This window comes from Odontesthes bonariensis, chromosome 10 (assembly GCF_027942865.1).
Source record: "Odontesthes bonariensis isolate fOdoBon6 chromosome 10, fOdoBon6.hap1, whole genome shotgun sequence".
NCBI classification, from domain to species: domain Eukaryota; kingdom Metazoa; phylum Chordata; class Actinopteri; order Atheriniformes; family Atherinopsidae; genus Odontesthes; species Odontesthes bonariensis.
In genome coordinates, this window is record NC_134515.1 from 2,890,493 (window position 1) to 2,908,241 (window position 17,749).

At 41.3% G+C, this 17,749-nt stretch overlaps 2 protein-coding genes across 2 annotated transcripts in view; both read left to right on the forward strand.

Annotated features, from left to right (window-relative positions):
• The first annotated feature begins 568 nt into the window (after positions 1-568).
• LOC142390480 (galactose-specific lectin nattectin-like) lies at positions 569-4,474 on the forward strand. The gene is made up of 7 exons (XM_075475942.1): positions 569-621; positions 1,103-1,168; positions 1,318-1,339; positions 1,686-1,780; positions 3,464-3,595; positions 3,885-3,996; positions 4,269-4,474. Exons 2-7 carry the CDS (start codon positions 1,103-1,105, stop codon positions 4,334-4,336), a joined length of 495 nt encoding a protein of 164 aa, XP_075332057.1. The 5' UTR covers positions 569-621; the 3' UTR covers positions 4,337-4,474.
• A 4,006-nt stretch (positions 4,475-8,480) lies between these two features.
• LOC142390481 (uncharacterized) overlaps positions 8,481-17,749 on the forward strand; it is a 48,683-nt gene continuing 39,414 nt past the window's right edge. The window contains exons 1-4 of the mRNA XM_075475943.1: positions 8,481-8,547; positions 8,667-8,839; positions 14,892-15,105; positions 15,260-15,592. Coding sequence (XP_075332058.1) covers positions 8,511-8,547; positions 8,667-8,839; positions 14,892-15,105; positions 15,260-15,592 — 757 coding nt within the window. The 5' untranslated portion in view covers positions 8,481-8,510. The remainder of the gene's footprint in view (positions 8,548-8,666; positions 8,840-14,891; positions 15,106-15,259; positions 15,593-17,749) is intronic.

A 17,749-nucleotide genomic window follows, 5' to 3' on the forward strand; every position in this document is an offset into this window, starting at 1 on the left:
ATTAGTTCATTCCCATCATTAGTTCATTACTGCAGCCGTTAGTCATTGTCACCAGCTGCACCCTGTCTCCAATCACTCCCAGCCCTCTATTTAGTTTCCAGTCTCCCCTGTCAGTTTGTCAGATCCTTACCCATGTTACCTAACTTCCTACCCTTGTTACCGGCCTTCACCCCTCATGCCTCGTTATGTCGTCTTGCTAAGCTAAGTATTTATTCATTCCATGCCATGTCAAGTTATTTGTTTGATTTTTCATTTTTGGAATCCGGCTCAGTCGTGCTTTTTGTTTGAACTTTGATTTTTGTGAGAAATAAATCCAAGTTTGCTCTTTTGAAAGTCCGCATCCGTGTCCTACCTCCCCCCCAAACCTGACACCATTGCTCTAGTTATGGCCTGACCAGAACATCTATCAACCGTATCGTGATGAGTTGTAATAAAAACAAGGGCGTCAGCTTGTTTTTCTTATATTTTTTGCCTGCATGATAAACCAATATTTAACTTTTTAAAACATGATGACTCAAACACTAAGGTATATAAAGGCAACTGAAGGTATATAAAGACTGCGTGTTACCCTCCTCAGGACATCCTGTCACCAGGTACTGAGACTGCAACAGCTTCTTCGAGGTAAAGTTGGAATTCTTGTTGTTCTATTCGATATCTTCTGGCTTTATTTTGCAGTGAAACATCCTGTAACTTTGTCCTGTAACTTTATCCTTTAATTTCGTCCCGTAACTTTGTCCCGTAACTTTGTCCCGTAACTTTGTCCCGTAACTTTGTCCCGTAACTTTGTCCCGTAACTTTGTCCCTTAACTTTGTCCCGTAACTTTGTCCCTTAACTTTGTCCCTTAACTTTGTCCCGTAACTTTGTCCCGTAACTTCGTCCCGTAACTTCTTCTTGTAACTTCGTCCTTTAATTTCGTCCCGTAACTTTGTCCCGTAACTTTGTCCCGTAACTTCTTCTTGTAACTTCGTCCCGTAACTTCTTCTTGTAACTTTGTCCCGTAACTTTGTCCCGTAACTTTGTCCTTTAATTCCGTCCCGTAACTTTGTCCCGTAACTTTCCTGCGTACTGATTTACATTCTCACCTTTCTCATTTTTACGCAGATGGCATCAGCTCTTCAGGTCGCTGTGCTCCTCTGTTTGAGCTGCGCGCTGTGGATTGGAGCAGATGTGAGAATTTTTCTTCGAACTATTTGAAATCTGTACCACTTGTGAGCTGTCGTAGTAATTTTCATGGTGGTTAGACTCTTTTCTGGGACCTCAGCTTCCAGTTGATCGTTTCAATGAGAAAACCTAAACTGTGTCTTTTCCATCCACAGGCGGGATGCTTCATACAAAAAAGTAGGTTTCATGTTTGAACTGTGCGAACCTTTTCAGGAACCTATCGATAATCCGTCTGTTCAGCTTTCCATGAAACTGTCGAGTGCGCTTAAAAGATTCACAAGCTTTCAGTAGTGATGTGAAAAAGTCAGAAAACTCTGATGAAATTCTAAACTTGATCTGGTCTTAAAACCAAGTAACTTCCGTTAACTTATTGAACAACGGACCAAAACCGATGTTTGCCGTCTCAGCTCGATGAATGACTGAACTACGACTAACTTACATGTAGAACCTGGTGTCCTTCCTGTTCTTGTGGACCGTTTGAGCTTGAAAACGCGGCTCTGATGCTCACTTTGATGTTTTGCAGTTGTTCCCTGTGAGACCTGCCCCAGCGGTTGGTCTTCTTTTCAAGGCTCCTGTTACCGGCTGTTCAGAAGTAAGAGTAACTGGATTTCTGCTGAGGTACAACACCTGTCACTGCGTTAAAAATAAGAAACATTCCAGCTTCAGTAGCGTAAGAAAACCTGGCAGCAGTGCAAGAAACACTCATTCCAGTTTTATTTCTTAGTTTTTTTTAAACCATCTTAAGCACGAGGAAATGTTTTAGGGTTTTTTATTCTCCTTTTTTCTGCTTTAAGTCCTAACGTGAGGAAGCCTGAGCGGCACAGTGTGGGGATGTCGCTGCAGTTCTGTTTATCAACCTTTGCTTTGCACCATCTCCCTCCAGTGTTACTTTTTTTTTCCAACTTTATTAAAGCTCTTCAATGGTATACAAAACAAGTCAGGGAAGTAATCTTGACATTGGCTGTGTTCGAAACCGCATACTACATACAACATACTCCATACAACATACTACATACTAATCGATCAGACAGTATGCAGAGCGTTTACCCACAATGCATTTCCCTCCTGCCCAAGCCGAAATCAGCCGGCCTGAAGCTGATTTCGCTTAAGCTCTAAACTCTGTAAACTTTAGCAACATTTGAAACATTTTCAGGTGAGAAAGTAGTCGTTTAGATCCCCAACGTGTTGAAAACCTGACAAAATACCGGCTGTTTACAATTTTGTTCCCACGAATTCGGCGCTACTAAAGCTAGCCGCAGTGAGCTAACGCACTTCCGGTTATTTTCACAAAATAAAATACCCGTTGCCTTTTATCATAGGGAAAGCCATTACCATACAATTGGTGCTTTTGTTTTGAAAACAGGAAGTGAAGCTACCCTCGTTGTAGCTAGCTTGAAACTGCCGTTTTGACAGGAAATGACGATCGGCGACGTCACGTTACGTTGCATCTTGGGTAGTTTGAGTATGAGTAGTAACCTCATGATGCATACCCAACATTTCAGAGAATCTAGTATGCATCCGGGAACTTCTCGCTTACTCAAACCCGCCTACTAACTCAAAAAGTTAGTAGGAGAAGTATGTGGTTTCGAACACAGCCACTGTTACAGTTTACAAAACCGAACGTGAAGTGAAAAAAAAAGAAAAAGAAAAGTACAATAAGAACAAATGTGGCGTGGGCTGAGCATCTTATTTAAAACGGCAAAGATTTAGCAATGCTTTGATACATCAGTTGTTTTCTTGCTTGGATTAGAGACATATTTAAGTGTTTTAAAATATTGAACAAAATAGTTTAGAAAGACAGTAAACAGCGGAACAGTATCTTTCCATTTACCTGTATGAATCAAATATTTACTCAAAATGATCACAAGATTACTGACATCAGAGTTCAGATTGTCCATGAAATAAAGAATGTCCTTAGATGTGAAAAAAGGTAAATTAGAAATTTTAAGTGAGACCCAACCATGAATATCAGACCAGAAAGCATTAACATGTTGAAGCTGTAAAAAAAAAAGATCTGTAGTTTCTATTTGAGAGGAGCAGAAGACACATGGATCAGAAACTTAAATCTTCTATGTGGAAAATCTCCAACGGGGTATACATCAGATATAATTTTGAAGTGGGTTTCTTTTACCTTAGGAGAAATTGGATATTTCATATAAAGAGAAAATGACTTCTTTAAAGTCTTGTCTTTTATTGTTGACATTAAAATTACAAAATATTTTTTTGTTTAAATGCTAGGGAGACCAATCTATTACTACATCTTTTATCATGAAGCAATACATTATCAATTGTCCTCTCCAGCGTTCCTGCAACGCATACGGAGGAAATCTGGCCTCCATCCGGTCCTCAAGTGAGTTCAACTTCCTGAAGCGGATCATCTTGACGGCAGGAAACAACGAAAGAACTTGGGTCGGAGGCCATGATGCTATACAGGTGATACTTTAGGTTGCTCCCGACAGCTTAGAACACGACCGTGACCCCGCTGGCTCAGGGATGAGTGTCCAGCTCAGACGGAGGACTTTAATTGTATGAATACAAAGTTAAATAAATGCTATTTCAATTACAGCAGAAATATCCATTTATTTCACATTTTATATCTTAATATTAGTTTATTTTTATTTTTTTTGCTGCATTTATTGCCATTTTAATTGGATTAATTAATTATTTGATATTATGAGAGTTTTATACATACAAATTTACATAAAATTATATTTAATTTCAGAACGGAATATGGATGTGGACCAACGGTGCAAGGTTTACCTTCAGTTCCTGGGGCCGAGGTGAACCCAACAACACTGGAGGTCGTGAGAGTTGTATGGAGATCATGAACGCAGGTACCAACTCATTGTTGCAGTGTAAATGGAGGTTTCTAAGGTCAGAAACGATGGCGCTAAGAGGCTGTTACAGAACGAATGATCAATCTGATTGGTTAAAGTAGCTCTTTTCTCTCCACGAAGCCTCCATGAAGTATTAAAAACAGTCACATGTCCTCTTACTTTCTTATTAGTGTGTTTTGTTATTTTTAAATCAGAATTAACCAGGAAAGAAACTAATTTGTCAAGAAAGTTGCAGCATAAAACCTCTGACTGTATTCATACTTTTACAGCAAAAAGCTACGTCAACGACGAAAGATGTTCCAGAGAGAATTACTTCATCTGCGCCAGAGGCCCATAGTTGTGTCATGCTCCACTCAGCTGACACGAACACGTCGCTTCCACCGGGATGTCAAGCCTCGATGACATTACTGCTGGAAGACATGATGACAAATGTGACTTCAGATCATTCAAATAAATAAATGAAAGCATATCAACAGTCTGTCTCAGCTGTTTGCATCGTGTTCATTTTCAAAATAAAGATGATTTCATGCATGAAAATGCTCATTTATCTTCTGATTTACCTCAAACATTTCATAACTTTTCTGGATATTATCAGACATTGATTCATGTTCTGAAAGATACTCTATGGATTTGCCTCTTTCATTTGGTCTGATCCTTCTTTATTATTATTCAATCAAATATAGAGTGTATTATTTTAAGATTGTAACATTTAACTCTGTTTAATCCCGACATCCCGCTATTCCGACTTGTTTGGAAGGGTTGCAGGAGAAAGCTTCTTCTCTCTGAAAAGAACATGAGGTGAAGGTGAAATGCTTTAGTGGGAATTCAGGTGTATTAATATAACTCACTGTTTTTACAACAAGAACTGCAGAAAGTTTGAACATTGGAGCATGCACGGAGCACCAAGGCCAATTTAAGTCTTAATGAGTGTAAAACGTGCAACAAAGGACAGACACGGAGACGAGATAACGACGGACATCGAAAAACAAAAATAACGTAAATCTGTCTGTTTGCACATTTGTAGGCCTATATTCTAAATGGAGTAAGTAGAACTGGAAAATTTCTGAAGAAATTTTGATGGGTGCCAATCTACTGCCCTATCAACAAACCATTTAGTTCAATTGAAGTTGAGTCTCCTGTCACATATAAACTTTGAATGAGGTCTCTGAGATGTCGTATGGCTGAGTTATGAGAACTCCAAAATAGGGCAGTTTTTGGTATTTTTGGCTCGTTAAGTGCTTTTCAATTGATTTTTCCATTGAATTTTGGGCTTCTGCGAGTCTCAAAATGGAGAAGACAGGTCTGCTGAAGGAAGCTATGTAATTTTTATCAAGGTCCTGTTTAAAATACAGCTTTAATGGCATTTTCAAAATGGCCTCGTTAAGTGCTTTTCAATGCATTTTCCCATTGCATTATGGGTATTTTCAAAATTCCCCTCACTATCAGTTTAAAGGAGAAAAGCAGATCAGATTTATAACATGAAGCTGTTATAACAGGGCAGCCATCTTTGCTCTGCCCTCATAAGCAGTCTTATAACAGAGCAGGCTAACTAGGCGTTGCCCCGGTAACAGGAGCAGGTGCGGCTCATCTGTGTCTCTGACATGTACGCTCACTATGGCTTCTTAAAATTGCACTATAATTTTGACTGCACTCGACTGTCTCGAACAAACGGTCACTATTCGAAAAGTAATAGTCGTATCCTAATAATTCTTGAACCGTCAGCGCCCCAAGAGACGGCAGAAGCCAGCGGTGTAATTTTCATTCGCCTACTATGTGTGGCTCGCTTTTTATGGCAGTTTTAAAATCATTTTTCACCTGAATTTGATGATTTTAGGCGTTTATAATGGGCGGAATGTCAGCGGGAGGGCCGACTCTCTGCGCTCAGAGGCAATTTGTGAGGAATCTGTCTGGCAGAGCTCAATGAGTGTGACTTTGTGTGAAAGAGGACAAAAATGCCTACGTTTTGAAGTTAAATTTGCCCAGATCGGGCAGATATTTTTGGACATGAGAGACATTTGTTCGAGGAATTGGTGTAGTATCTAATTTAGAGTGAGAAACAGAGTGGGAGAGACACCTCGGCCGAGATGTAGTCTTCCTAAAACGTAAGCTGCCGTTGTGTCAAAGCTGTATAATGTATCAACAAACCCTTTTGTTCATTTAAAGAGTCTTCTGTCACGTATAAACTTTAGCCCCTTTCATACTGCCGAATAACCCGCGTTTAATCTGCGAATTTAGCGTGTCCGCTGTTGCGTTCACACTGCCGACCTGTCGCTGTTGTTCTGAATCAGCTGTCCATTCTGTCTTTTAAACTCCTCACGCCATGCCCACGTCCGACCCGCGTCGATTGCGTTCACATCAAACTCGGCTCGGCAAAAAGACTAGGGTCTGACGCGGGTCGAAAGGCGAGTCGAGTTGACGCGAGGAGTTTAAAAGACAGAATGGACAGCTGATTCAGAACAACAGCGACAGGTGAGGACAAGTTTTACTCTGTTTTAGCCTACATCAAGTTCGAGACATTTTTTAATATGGCCAACTGGGGAGACAAGGAGGTCCTCGAGCTCCTCAGCCTCCGAGCAGAGGACGTTATTTACCGCCACATTTCGGGGACTATAGTGCTCTTGTATTCTCCGCATATGTTCTTCGGCGGATTCCCACGTTATAACCATCCACACCCCGTAAAATAACATCTCCATGAACTGCATATACAATTGCAAAAACGAGTCCTCAAGGTGTATTTAACCCTACCTCCGACGCATGGCTTGTGCCTACGTCATTGTACACGCCCAGCATTTTATGTGTTTCGTGTGACGCTCTGCCACTAGGCAACGCCCCCTGAACTCGGCTTCAAGCGGCATGGGTCACCAACACGCCACGCGTTCACATTGCTCGACGCGGGTCGAAGGTGCAATTTGGACCCGCTAAGGTAGCGGGTCGCAGTGTGAAAGGGGCTTTTGAATGAGGTCTGTGTTATGCTTTATGGCTGAGAAAATGCCCTCATTAGCCCTTTTTCCATCAGATTCTGTAGCGAATTAAAAGTTATATCGCATTACTTTGTTGCGATATAAGATGCGTTCGGTTGGTTTTCCATCAAACAGGACGATTCTAGCGAAATAAAATGACATCACCGGAACGTGCTGATGCGCATTATTCTGACTCGACCAGATGATTTTCCATTACAAAAGTGGCGAATTGTAGCGAATTAGAATGCTCGGTAGCGGGAATTTAATTGCTCGCACTGTTATTATCAGCCTCCTGTTATAACAGTTGCTTTAACTTTCAAGGCTACGTACCTTTTCACCACCGGCTTTCGTTTTATTTATTAGGCTAGTTACTTATTTAGAGTTATGGACCGTAGGATAGGACTAAACATGCTGCTAGTGCTTATAATAGCCGTCAGAAATTCAAGAAGGAGGATCCTTCATCCGCAGGATCCGCAGCATAATTAATTCTCTCCTCACTCTCATCGATGAGAGCGAGGCGAGAATTAATTATGCTGCTTCAGGACCTCCCGAATTGTGTTTAAAAAAAGCAGAGTCTCTGCTCTCGACCAGTTGTTTCTTTTATCATCGGACATTGTTGTTACTAGTTGTTGCTGCTGTTTTGATACCGACAGGATAGGTGAAATGGGGCGGCTGAGCGGCTCAACAACAACATTCGAATCCTCGCGCTTTACCAATACCATCTGCGCATGCGTGGCTAGTCTGAATCGCATTAACCTTTTCCATCACTTCTGTAGCGATACAACTTAGCCCTGAACCACCTATTTCGAGCGAATTGATTTAATGCGACAAAACAGGCGTTCTAGCGATTTAACCGTTTTTCCATCACATGTATCGCACTAACTTCTTGATGCGCATCAAATTAAAGGGAATCATGTCGTTGATGGAAAAAGGGCTACAAAGTGCTTTTCAATGCATTTTCCCATCCACAATTTTCCCACTTTTTCCCATTTTGCCGGAATTCCTTTTGACTAATGAGAGCCAAACGTAATAGCACACCGATCGAGGTCGTTGCGCACACAGCGGTGTGCTTTATATGTCGGTCGGACCATCGCTGCTCAAGTAGAGCGCTGAACTTAAGGGCAGAAACGGGAGAATAATCTGGCAACAGAGTAATATGTGTGTCTCATGCCTTCGGCATTGGGAACCCATAATGACGATCAAACATCGTAATCGTCCTTATATCTTAGCTTTAGAGGGAAAAAAGTGTCTCTGTTTTATGTAATTTCCCCTTTTCTTTTTCACTTTGGATCCCAGGGAAGTTTTTTTTAACTTCTTTCTTGCTTACTGATTTGAGTATCTGGAGGAAGTGGAATTATTATTTACATATTGTTGAACTTTTTCAGTCAATGGTCAATGGGACGTGTGATGGTTTGACAATGTCTAATACAGAATTTCACTGTAATTTCAGTTTGCATATTTTGTTTGCATGAAACTGATGAAAGGGAGTTATTTCAGCAGCTACGTGTCTGCTGTCGCAGATCAGAGAAGGGAAGCAGGGAAAGTGGAAGGATGGAGAAAGTTCTTCGGTGCATCGTTGCTGCATCGGGCAAGTATTTCACTGAGTTCATCATTATTCTCTCTCTGTCTTATTTGATTCATTGTGAGGTGTCTTTAGTTAGACTTTTTTAACTAATCTGTTCACTGTGTTCTCGTGTGTCAATGCAGCGCTGTGTGCCGTCTCCTCTCTCTCTGGACTTCAGTACTATCTTGTTCATGAGCAGAAGAACTGGACTGAAGCTCAGAGTTACTGCAGGGAAAAGCACGAAGACCTGGCCACTGTAGACAACATGGAGGACATACAGCTCCTGAACAACATGGCATCTTCAAGCAATATCACAGTAAATCAACTCTTTTTCCTTCTTTTTTCCCCTCAAGGCTTTTAAATGATTAAATAAAGGGTAAGGCTATTTGCACCCCTGGTACAATTAGCACTGTATGCTGATTGTACCCTGGTGCAAATAGAAGTGAATGCTATTCGTACCCCGGTGCACTCAGCAATGTGTTCTATTGATACCCCGTCTGGTGCAATTAGAAGTGTATGCTATTTGTACCCCGGTGCACATGGCAATGTGTTCCATTACTGTAATAGCTCCTCTGGTACAAAATGCAATGTATGCTATTTACACCCCTTTGTTTTTACACTGGCATATTGATCACATAATTAAATTTTAATGCAAAATCTGCAATGGAAATGCCTCTTTTATGATACTCGCATTCTCATTTACAGAGCTATGATCTACTTATTATAAGACATTTTTTACATGATCATGTATGGAGGATTACATCGCTATCCATTAGGCCAGAGATGTCCTCAGTTAAGAGTTAAGAAAGACATCTATATTTCAATTTAAAAAGATATTAGTGCCATCAGAATTCTTCGCTTTCTGATAAGGAAAAAACGAATGTCCGCAATGGCCTTTGTGCTCACGAGCAAGGTGTTTTTGGTGGTAATTCACGGGGTGTGAAGAATCACAGATCTATAAAGAACCTTCTTTATAGAGCAGTGTTGTGAATAGTGTAAGGCTATTGTACCAGGGGTGCTAATAGACATTCAGAATAATGTACGCTATTTATAGCAAAGTGTGCTATTTACACCCTGGTGGACTAGCTAATTGTTGCAATCAAAACTTCCGTTTGAGAACTGAATTGTTTTTCAAATTGCGCGCCTTCTCTGCAGAGACGTTGGTATGCGCACTATCACTTCTCACTGCCAAAACGCAACGGGCAAGATTCGAACCCGGGACTCCTGCATTTGAGTCAAAATCGCTTACCACTAAGCTAGTTGATCATATACGTCTCTGTGGTGTGCAGGTAACTTTATAGTTAATATGGCTGAACGTCATGATCGCGAAATTTCTAAAAACTAACAAACTGACGGTTGTAATGTGTTCACTGAACATCGATTATGAAAATAAAACACAATGTTTCCATCTAGTTTTTAATTGGAACAGATATTAGTGCCGAAACCTAGCAGTATTCTTCACTTTCTGATGACGAAAAAAACGGATGTCCGCCATGTTTTTTTGTGCAAGCCAGCAGCTTTTGTTTTGGTGTTACGTCACGGGGTGTGAATAGCTCAGCTGTGTGGCCAAGGCTATTTGTACCAGGGGTGCAAATAGACACTCTGTTATAAATGTCATATGTTCCTACCCTCACCTATGGTCACGAGCTGTGGGTAGTGACCGAAAGAACGAGATCGCGAATACAAGCGGCCAAAATGAGTTTCCTCCGCAGGGTGTCTGGGCTCTCCCTTAGAGATAGGGTGAGAAGCTCGGTCATCCGGGAGAGGCTCGGAGTAGAACCGCTGCTCCTCCGCATCCAGAGGAGTCAGATGAGGTGGCTCGGGCATCTGGTTAGGATGCCTCCTGGGGCATCTGGTTAGGACGCCTCCTGGGGCATCTGGTTAGGACGCCTCCTGGGGCATCTGGTTAGGACGCCTCCTGGGGCATCTGGTTAGGACGCCTCCTGAGGCATCTGGTTAGGACGCCTCCTGGGGCATCTGGTTAGGACGCCTCCTGGGGCATCTGGTTAGGACGCCTCCTGGGGCATCTGGTTAGGACGCCTCCTGGGGCATCTGGTTAGGACGCCTCCTGGGGCATCTGGTTAGGACGCCTCCTGGGGCATCTGGTGAGAATGCCTCCTGGGGCATCTGGTTAGGACGCCTCCTGGGGCATCTGGTTAGGACGCCTCCTGGGGCATCTGGTTAGGACGCCTCCTGGGGCATCTGGTTAGGACGCCTCCTGGGGCATCTGGTTAGGACGCCTCCTGGGGCATCTGGTTAGGACGCCTCCTGGGGCATCTGGTTAGGACGCCTCCTGGGGCCTCTGGTTAGGATGCCTCCTGGACGCCTCCCTGGTGAGGTGTTCCAGGCCCGTCCCACTGGGAGGAGGCCCCGGGGAAGACCCAGGACACGTTGGAGAGACTATGTCTCTCGGCTGGCCTGGGAACGCCTCGGGGTCCCCCCAGAAGAGCTGGAGGAAGTGGCCGGGGACAGGGACGTCTGGGTTTCTCTGCTCAAGCTGCTGCCCCCGCGACCCGATCCCCGGACCAGCGGAAGATAATGGATGGAACATTATGACCACTGACAGCTAAAGGGAATAACACGGCTCATTTTGTTACAGTACAATGTTCTGCTGGGTAAAACTGCATCCTGGGACTCACACGGATGTTATTTTAATTCTTGCCACCTTCCTGAACATTTTTGCATACCCTAACTTTTGCATATCCCTACAGTGCACAGTGAAAATGAGTACACCCCTGTTGAAAAGTAACATTTTGAACAATATTTTAATACACACACAAGTTATTCCCAAAACGTGCATAGAGTAAGTTTAATACAACATCTGTTGAGCTTACAACAGAAAAGAAAGGTCAATAATATAACTTAAATGACATATTTGTCCATTTTTGTGAAATTATGCTGGTGCAAAAGTGAGTACACCCCTATGTTAAACTCCCTGAGAATGGGCCGTGTTGGCCCGAAATGTCATGAAATGAAAAGGCATTAAAAGGGAGGTCATCGTTGTGCGTTTCATCCTAGCCTTACATTGAAATTTTACATTTTGAGTCTGCACCAGGCTAAAAGAGACGTGTGTGAGATTTGACTGAAATCCTATGGAGAGTATCATGATCTGCTTCAGTAGTCACAGTACATGTTGACAAGCATGTTTCTTTTGGTGAAATTCAGCTTCCTACTGTTGATGGCATCCATACAGCCCCAAACCATGTCACTCCCACTACTATGCTTGACTTTAAGCATGGGGCACTTTTCTTTGTACAAATCACTTTTTACCACCACACTGGCTTGACACCATCGAAAGCAAATTTGTTCATCTTGGTGTCATCAGATCACAGGACATGGTTCCAGCAATCCATATCCTTAGTTTGTTTGTCTCTGATGAGACCATGTGCGTGGGGGGGTTTCTTTCGGGGTTTTTTTGGGGGGGGTCCCTTGCAGTATCCCATCGCCATAAACTAGCTACTTAAAGAACAAAGAAATTGTTTTATTTATACCAAAATCACAAATCTTCACTTTTCCACTAAATTCTGCTATATTTTAAAATAAATTGATTTAGGTATGCAAAGTCTTAACAAACAAAAAAACAGACAAATTAAATTAAGAAAAACAAACATAACCCCAAATGGGCCCCTTGAGCAGTCCCTCTCTGTGTGTGTTTGTTTATGAGTGTTGTAAGTGTTTGTGGCAGATTTTGATGCTTGATGACTGATATTGGGGGCTCCCATTTAAAGCACTGTGGCTCAATGTCAGCCATTTTCACAGTCATGATGGATGACAGAGTTCCATTCAGAAACAAAGTGTTCCTGCTCTTGGTTTTATTGAGCCCCACCATGGAAAAAACCCTCTCTGCATCAGCATTTCAGTGTGGCAGAACTAATACCAGTTTGGCAATTGTAGATAGCCTTATTGGGAATCTGCTCATACCAGTCACCTTTGAAAAAAATTAACCACGGAAGCCTAATTACACTCCTACATATTTTTCATTTTTCATTAAGTTGCTCATGTCAAAGGGTGTGTGCTGAATATTTAGGCCTACTACTCCAACGAACACTTTAATCGGCAGGTATTGGTCTTTTACAAGGAGTAGGAAAACTATAGTAACTAATAAAAGATTCAAATAAATGAAGATATGACCTGCTGATGATCCTGACGGTTCTCTTCCACCTCCAGCTCGTCTACAACTTCTGCACGCATTCAGAGCATAATAGGCTATGTCCGCTGTGCATTCATGGTACGCGTGCTTGCAGCTGAAAGCTATTTCACACCCGGCAACAAGAAATTCTGTTTTCTGATTGGCTGAGAAATTCTATTTTGTGATTTGCCGATGGGTTGCTAAATCAAGACAGCTGTACCAGAGCTATAGTTCTGAGCTGTACGAGCGCACAGTAACCTGCCATTGACTCGTTTATAGTATCGGCCATTAGAATTTCTGTGCGACGAAGTTGATCATTTCTCAGCGTGAGAAATGGCATGTGTGGCGTGTGAGCGTGTTGAAATGCGTGTGTCTCACGCTCATTGCGTGAGACTTGAGAGCCCTGAAAAGACTCTTTGGTGGTAGCTGGCCCCCGGTGCTCTGCTCATTTATGATATTTGTTTGTAGGCACTTGGAGATATTGTATGTGTCTTACTTGTTAAGGCGAGACACGGCAGGCAAAAACAGTGATTTTTCATGCAGTGGTCAATTTTGAGATTTTGGGCCAGTCTGCTCCTTCAATCTGCTATAAAGAAAACGTTGAAAACATAAATTAAAAGGTTTATTTTATTACATTTTGTTTACTCGCGGCAGTACTTTTCGCCCGAATTTACCAAAAAGTTAGCATTCCAACGCGCCATGCCGAGCTTCACCTATTTACTGAAGTCTGTCATGACCGGTATCGTTGGAAAGCTCCGAGTCTCCTGCACAATGATATGTCACCCAAATAACAGTACTTCCTTTCTATCAGTAACCAATCGTGAATGTCTGAAGGCGGATTTATAGGCGAAATCTTGGTTGCTGCTTGTTTCTGCTAATGTGATTCGCTCTGACGCTCCGAAAATGCCCCCTAACACCACAACTTTCAAAGAAAAAGGTCTTTTATTGTATTTGCTTGTATTCTTTATTATTAAGATTATTTTATTCAATATTAGTATTACTAAGGGCCTGAGCATTTATTCTGTTTTTGAGCAATTGTTTCCAATACAAATGTATTGAATTCCCCTATTTAAATCTTTAAATGCTGTTTTCTCAAAATCAGTTTTTTGTATTTTTCAATACAATCTCAGCCTATGGAGCACCTACTGACACCAAACTTTCCAGTTATACACTTAGCAGTATTCTGAAGATATTTACAGAAGGATTTGTTGATAAATTATTCCTGGCCTGATTTATGTGACATTATAATAAAAAAATACGGCAAAAATCGATGTTTTTAAGACTATGGGCAGTATATTTTGATTTCCTAGGAAATGAAAGCAGATATCCTGAAATCCCTCTGTAATTTTCTTTACATTTAGTGTGTAAACAAAATGAAGAAAGAATTTTGCACCAGGCTTTATCATATGTTCAGATCTATCTTCCAGAAATATATGCAAATGTGCGCATATTTAATGAGATCATGCCTAATTTGCATAATTAAACATACAAATTTCTAAAACTTGTAATACATTTTTTTTCATACTTGTATAAGTAATCAACTGCGGAAGTTTCATGGTGATATCTATTATTCTAAAATATTAGCCTATTCACCTGTAGTGTCTCGCCTTAAGAGAGAGCACTTTGTGTGAATTGTTGAGTTTTCTTTTGTTAGATCCTTCTTAATTTTGGTTGTTAAGTCAGATTTGGGTACTTTAAGAGTTGTTTTGTTCTATGTTTAATTTTGTCCATTAAATTCTGGTTACTTTTCTGAATCTTTGTTTTTTTATTTTCCTTCATGTTATCTCCCCTTTTCCCCTAGAGAGCTGGGGGCGTAACAGCCCTCCCAAACAACTTTCCTGTTGCCATGGCCATACATCATGTGCCGCTTCCCAGCAGGAAGCTTTCCAGCAGCAACACCACAAACCAGGATGGAAAAATGTTTGAAAAGAAATCTGTGCTCATGAATGTCCAGATACTGCAGCAGGCTGCCACTAGTGCAGGACTATTCTAGAATTCAACTCAGCCAATCAATCCACTTGATGAATTGATCATCAGAAACAGTCAGCTCTTCTATAAAAGCAGAGATTTTGGTTTTAGTTCAACAACTTACAAACAGTATAAAGTGTCACATGTTGGTATTCATCTCAGGTTGTGTGTACCTCATTTTGAGACTTGGAAAGTACCATATTCGATAGAATTTCTTTCCTGATACAAAAAATAACTGAGCCTGACCACACAAATCAACTTTTGTGTTCAGCAAGCCTGGATTGGATTGTATGATGACGTCAACAACTGGAGGTGGTCGATGTCGAACTTCAGCAAACCTGATGAGGAAGAGTTCAGAAACTGGTCACCCGGGGAACCAAACAACGTCCATATCACAGAATATTGTGTGGTGATGTATGGTAATGGACGGTGGAATGATGAAGTTTGTAGCCGACCTCTTGCAGTGATCTGCTCCGAAGGAAAAGGTGGGAATTGTAACAAAAGCAGGAGCAGAACACCAAATTTTTCATGTTTGTCATTTCTGCATCTCCTTTTAGTTCAGCAGAATGTTGCCACAGAGGTTGCATTGATGGTGTCATTTATGCTCATATGTAGCACTTCCCTGTGGTTTACTTCTAGGGACAAATGTGAGCTTTGTCTTCAACCCCACAAGGATGACATGGAGTCAGGGTCAGAGCTACTGCAGAGAACATCACACAGACCTGGCCAGAGTGACAAACATGTCAGAGAATCTGAAGATCAACGAGGTGTTACCTACAGGAGCTATGGCCTGGATCGGTCTTTTCAGAGACACCTCCTGGAAGTGGGCGGATGGAACTAACTTCTCATTTAGTTACTGGGGAACGGGACAACCTGTTGGCAGAAAGTTTTGTGCAGCAGCCACCTTTAATGACTCTGGAAAATGGCAGAACTGGAACTGTGACTTGAGAATGTCCTTTATTTGTTACCAAGGTAAGCTATGATTCAATTTATCATAAAGTTTGGCAGCTTCCATCTATACTGAACCTTCCAGTCAGAACTGGAGTACAGGCTAGTTAATCTCATAGCAAAACATAGCAGGCTGCTGCTCCACATGTGGTTTGTATCAATGAACAGTTAAATCACACCAAAAAAATGGATAGCAAATTAACAGTAATCCATTTTATTAGCTAAATGCAAGGAATATTTCAATCAGTTCACGGAACCTTTCAAAATAACTAGCTACAGGATGAGTATGAAGTTAACTTTATGAATAGAATGAACAACAGTGGAGGGGGAGTATGTAGATAAAAACTTAGAAATTGGCAGAAAGATTAAAACTATGTTGTTCATTTATTAGCATGTACAAGAATTAATTCTGTCAGGAAAAAAAAAGTAAAATGTAACAATCAGCCGTATAATATATTCACTAATAATATGGAGAACAACACTGAGTGGACTGATCAACGACATCAGTGACCATGTACCAGCTTATGACACTAAATACAAGAGAAATCAGCCAGAGGAAAAAGACTTGTGAGGACAGAAGAAAGCACCAATGCATTTAAGAATGACTTATTAATGCAGAAGTTAGAAAATGTACATAAACAATGATGCTATGATGCATTTTAACAACAACTAGAACATTTATGAAGAAGTTTTTGATGGGTGCCAAGCTACCGCCTGCCCAGAGACAGAGGCTGTAGTTCAGTTAAAGTTCAGTGTTTCCTGTCACATATACACTTTGTGATGCTGTATGGCTGAGTTATGAGGCCTCCAAAATCTTTTCATTTTCAATACATTTTCCCATTGACAATTTTCCCACTTTGTCTGAATTCTTTTCCACTAATGAGAGAAAAAAAAGAAAGCACACCAATCGAGGTCGTTGTGCACGCAGCGGTGTGATTTTTATGCCGGTCGGACCATCGGTGTTAGACTAGTAGCGCGCCGAAATTCATGACAGAAAAGGGAAAATAACTAGAAAGAGCTGTTCCTGCGAAACAGCAGTAAAAATGCTTATGAGCTGAATGGGGATAGCTGACCATGTTAAAAAAGCTGAATTGGTGAATTGGTTTCCTCTCCCAAACAGACCAGGAGAAACTCATCCATGCATTCATCTCCAGCAGACTCCATCACTGTAACGCTCTTTTAACTGGACTTCCCACAAAGAGCATTAAACATCTGCAGCTCATCAGAACGCTGCTGCTGGAGTTTTAACCCGGACTAAGAGATCTGAACACATCACAGCAGCTTTAAAATCTTTACTCTGGCTTCCAGTCAGTCACAGAATAGATTTTAAAAGCCTGCTGATGGTTTACAATCTGTGATCTGTTCAGAGAATATAAACCCAGCAGAGCTCTGAGATCCAAGGACTCAGGTCAGCTGGTCCAGTCCAGAGTCCAGACTAAACATGGAGAAGCAGCATTTAGCTGTTATGCTGCAAACAAGTGGAACAAACTGCCAGTGGAGATTAAACTTTCACCAAATGGAGACATTTTTAAATCCAGGTTAAAGACATTTCTGTTCTCATGTGTCTATGCATGAAATCTGCACGATATCTTTGAACTTATCTGGACTGTTGCTGGTTTTTAAATTCATTTAAATTATTTTATTTGTTTCTCTTTATATTCTTTTTTGTATTTTAATGCTTCTTCCACTCCCTGCTGCAATGCTTTTATTTTATGTAAAGCATTTTGAACTGTTTGTACATGAAATGTGCTATATAAATAAATTTGATTTGATTTGATTTGATTAATCTTTGGACCAGCTCGTGGTTCAAAGCACGTGGTGAAGGTGAAGCTGGAGAGCAGCTCCTCTTTGAATCTGAGTGATTCAGCTGTGCAGGAAGACTTGCTGAAGCAGGTAAATCATGTTTGTTTTTACACTTCATTGGGTTTTCAGTCCTTTAACCAATGACGTGTGTACACAGAGTAAAACTAATCTCCATCATGTTTAATGCAAATCATTTTCAATTGTTTTTCATGCATCTTTGTTGTCAAGTCTTGATATCAGAGAACTAAACAATAATGCCTTTATCAACACCTTCTGAAAGAGGAACCAGAGTATGACTCCTCTGCAGAGTACTCTTGGGTTTTCAGTGCATTTAAAGTAGAACTGGCCAGTTCCTGAATCACCCGGGTTAATGATTCG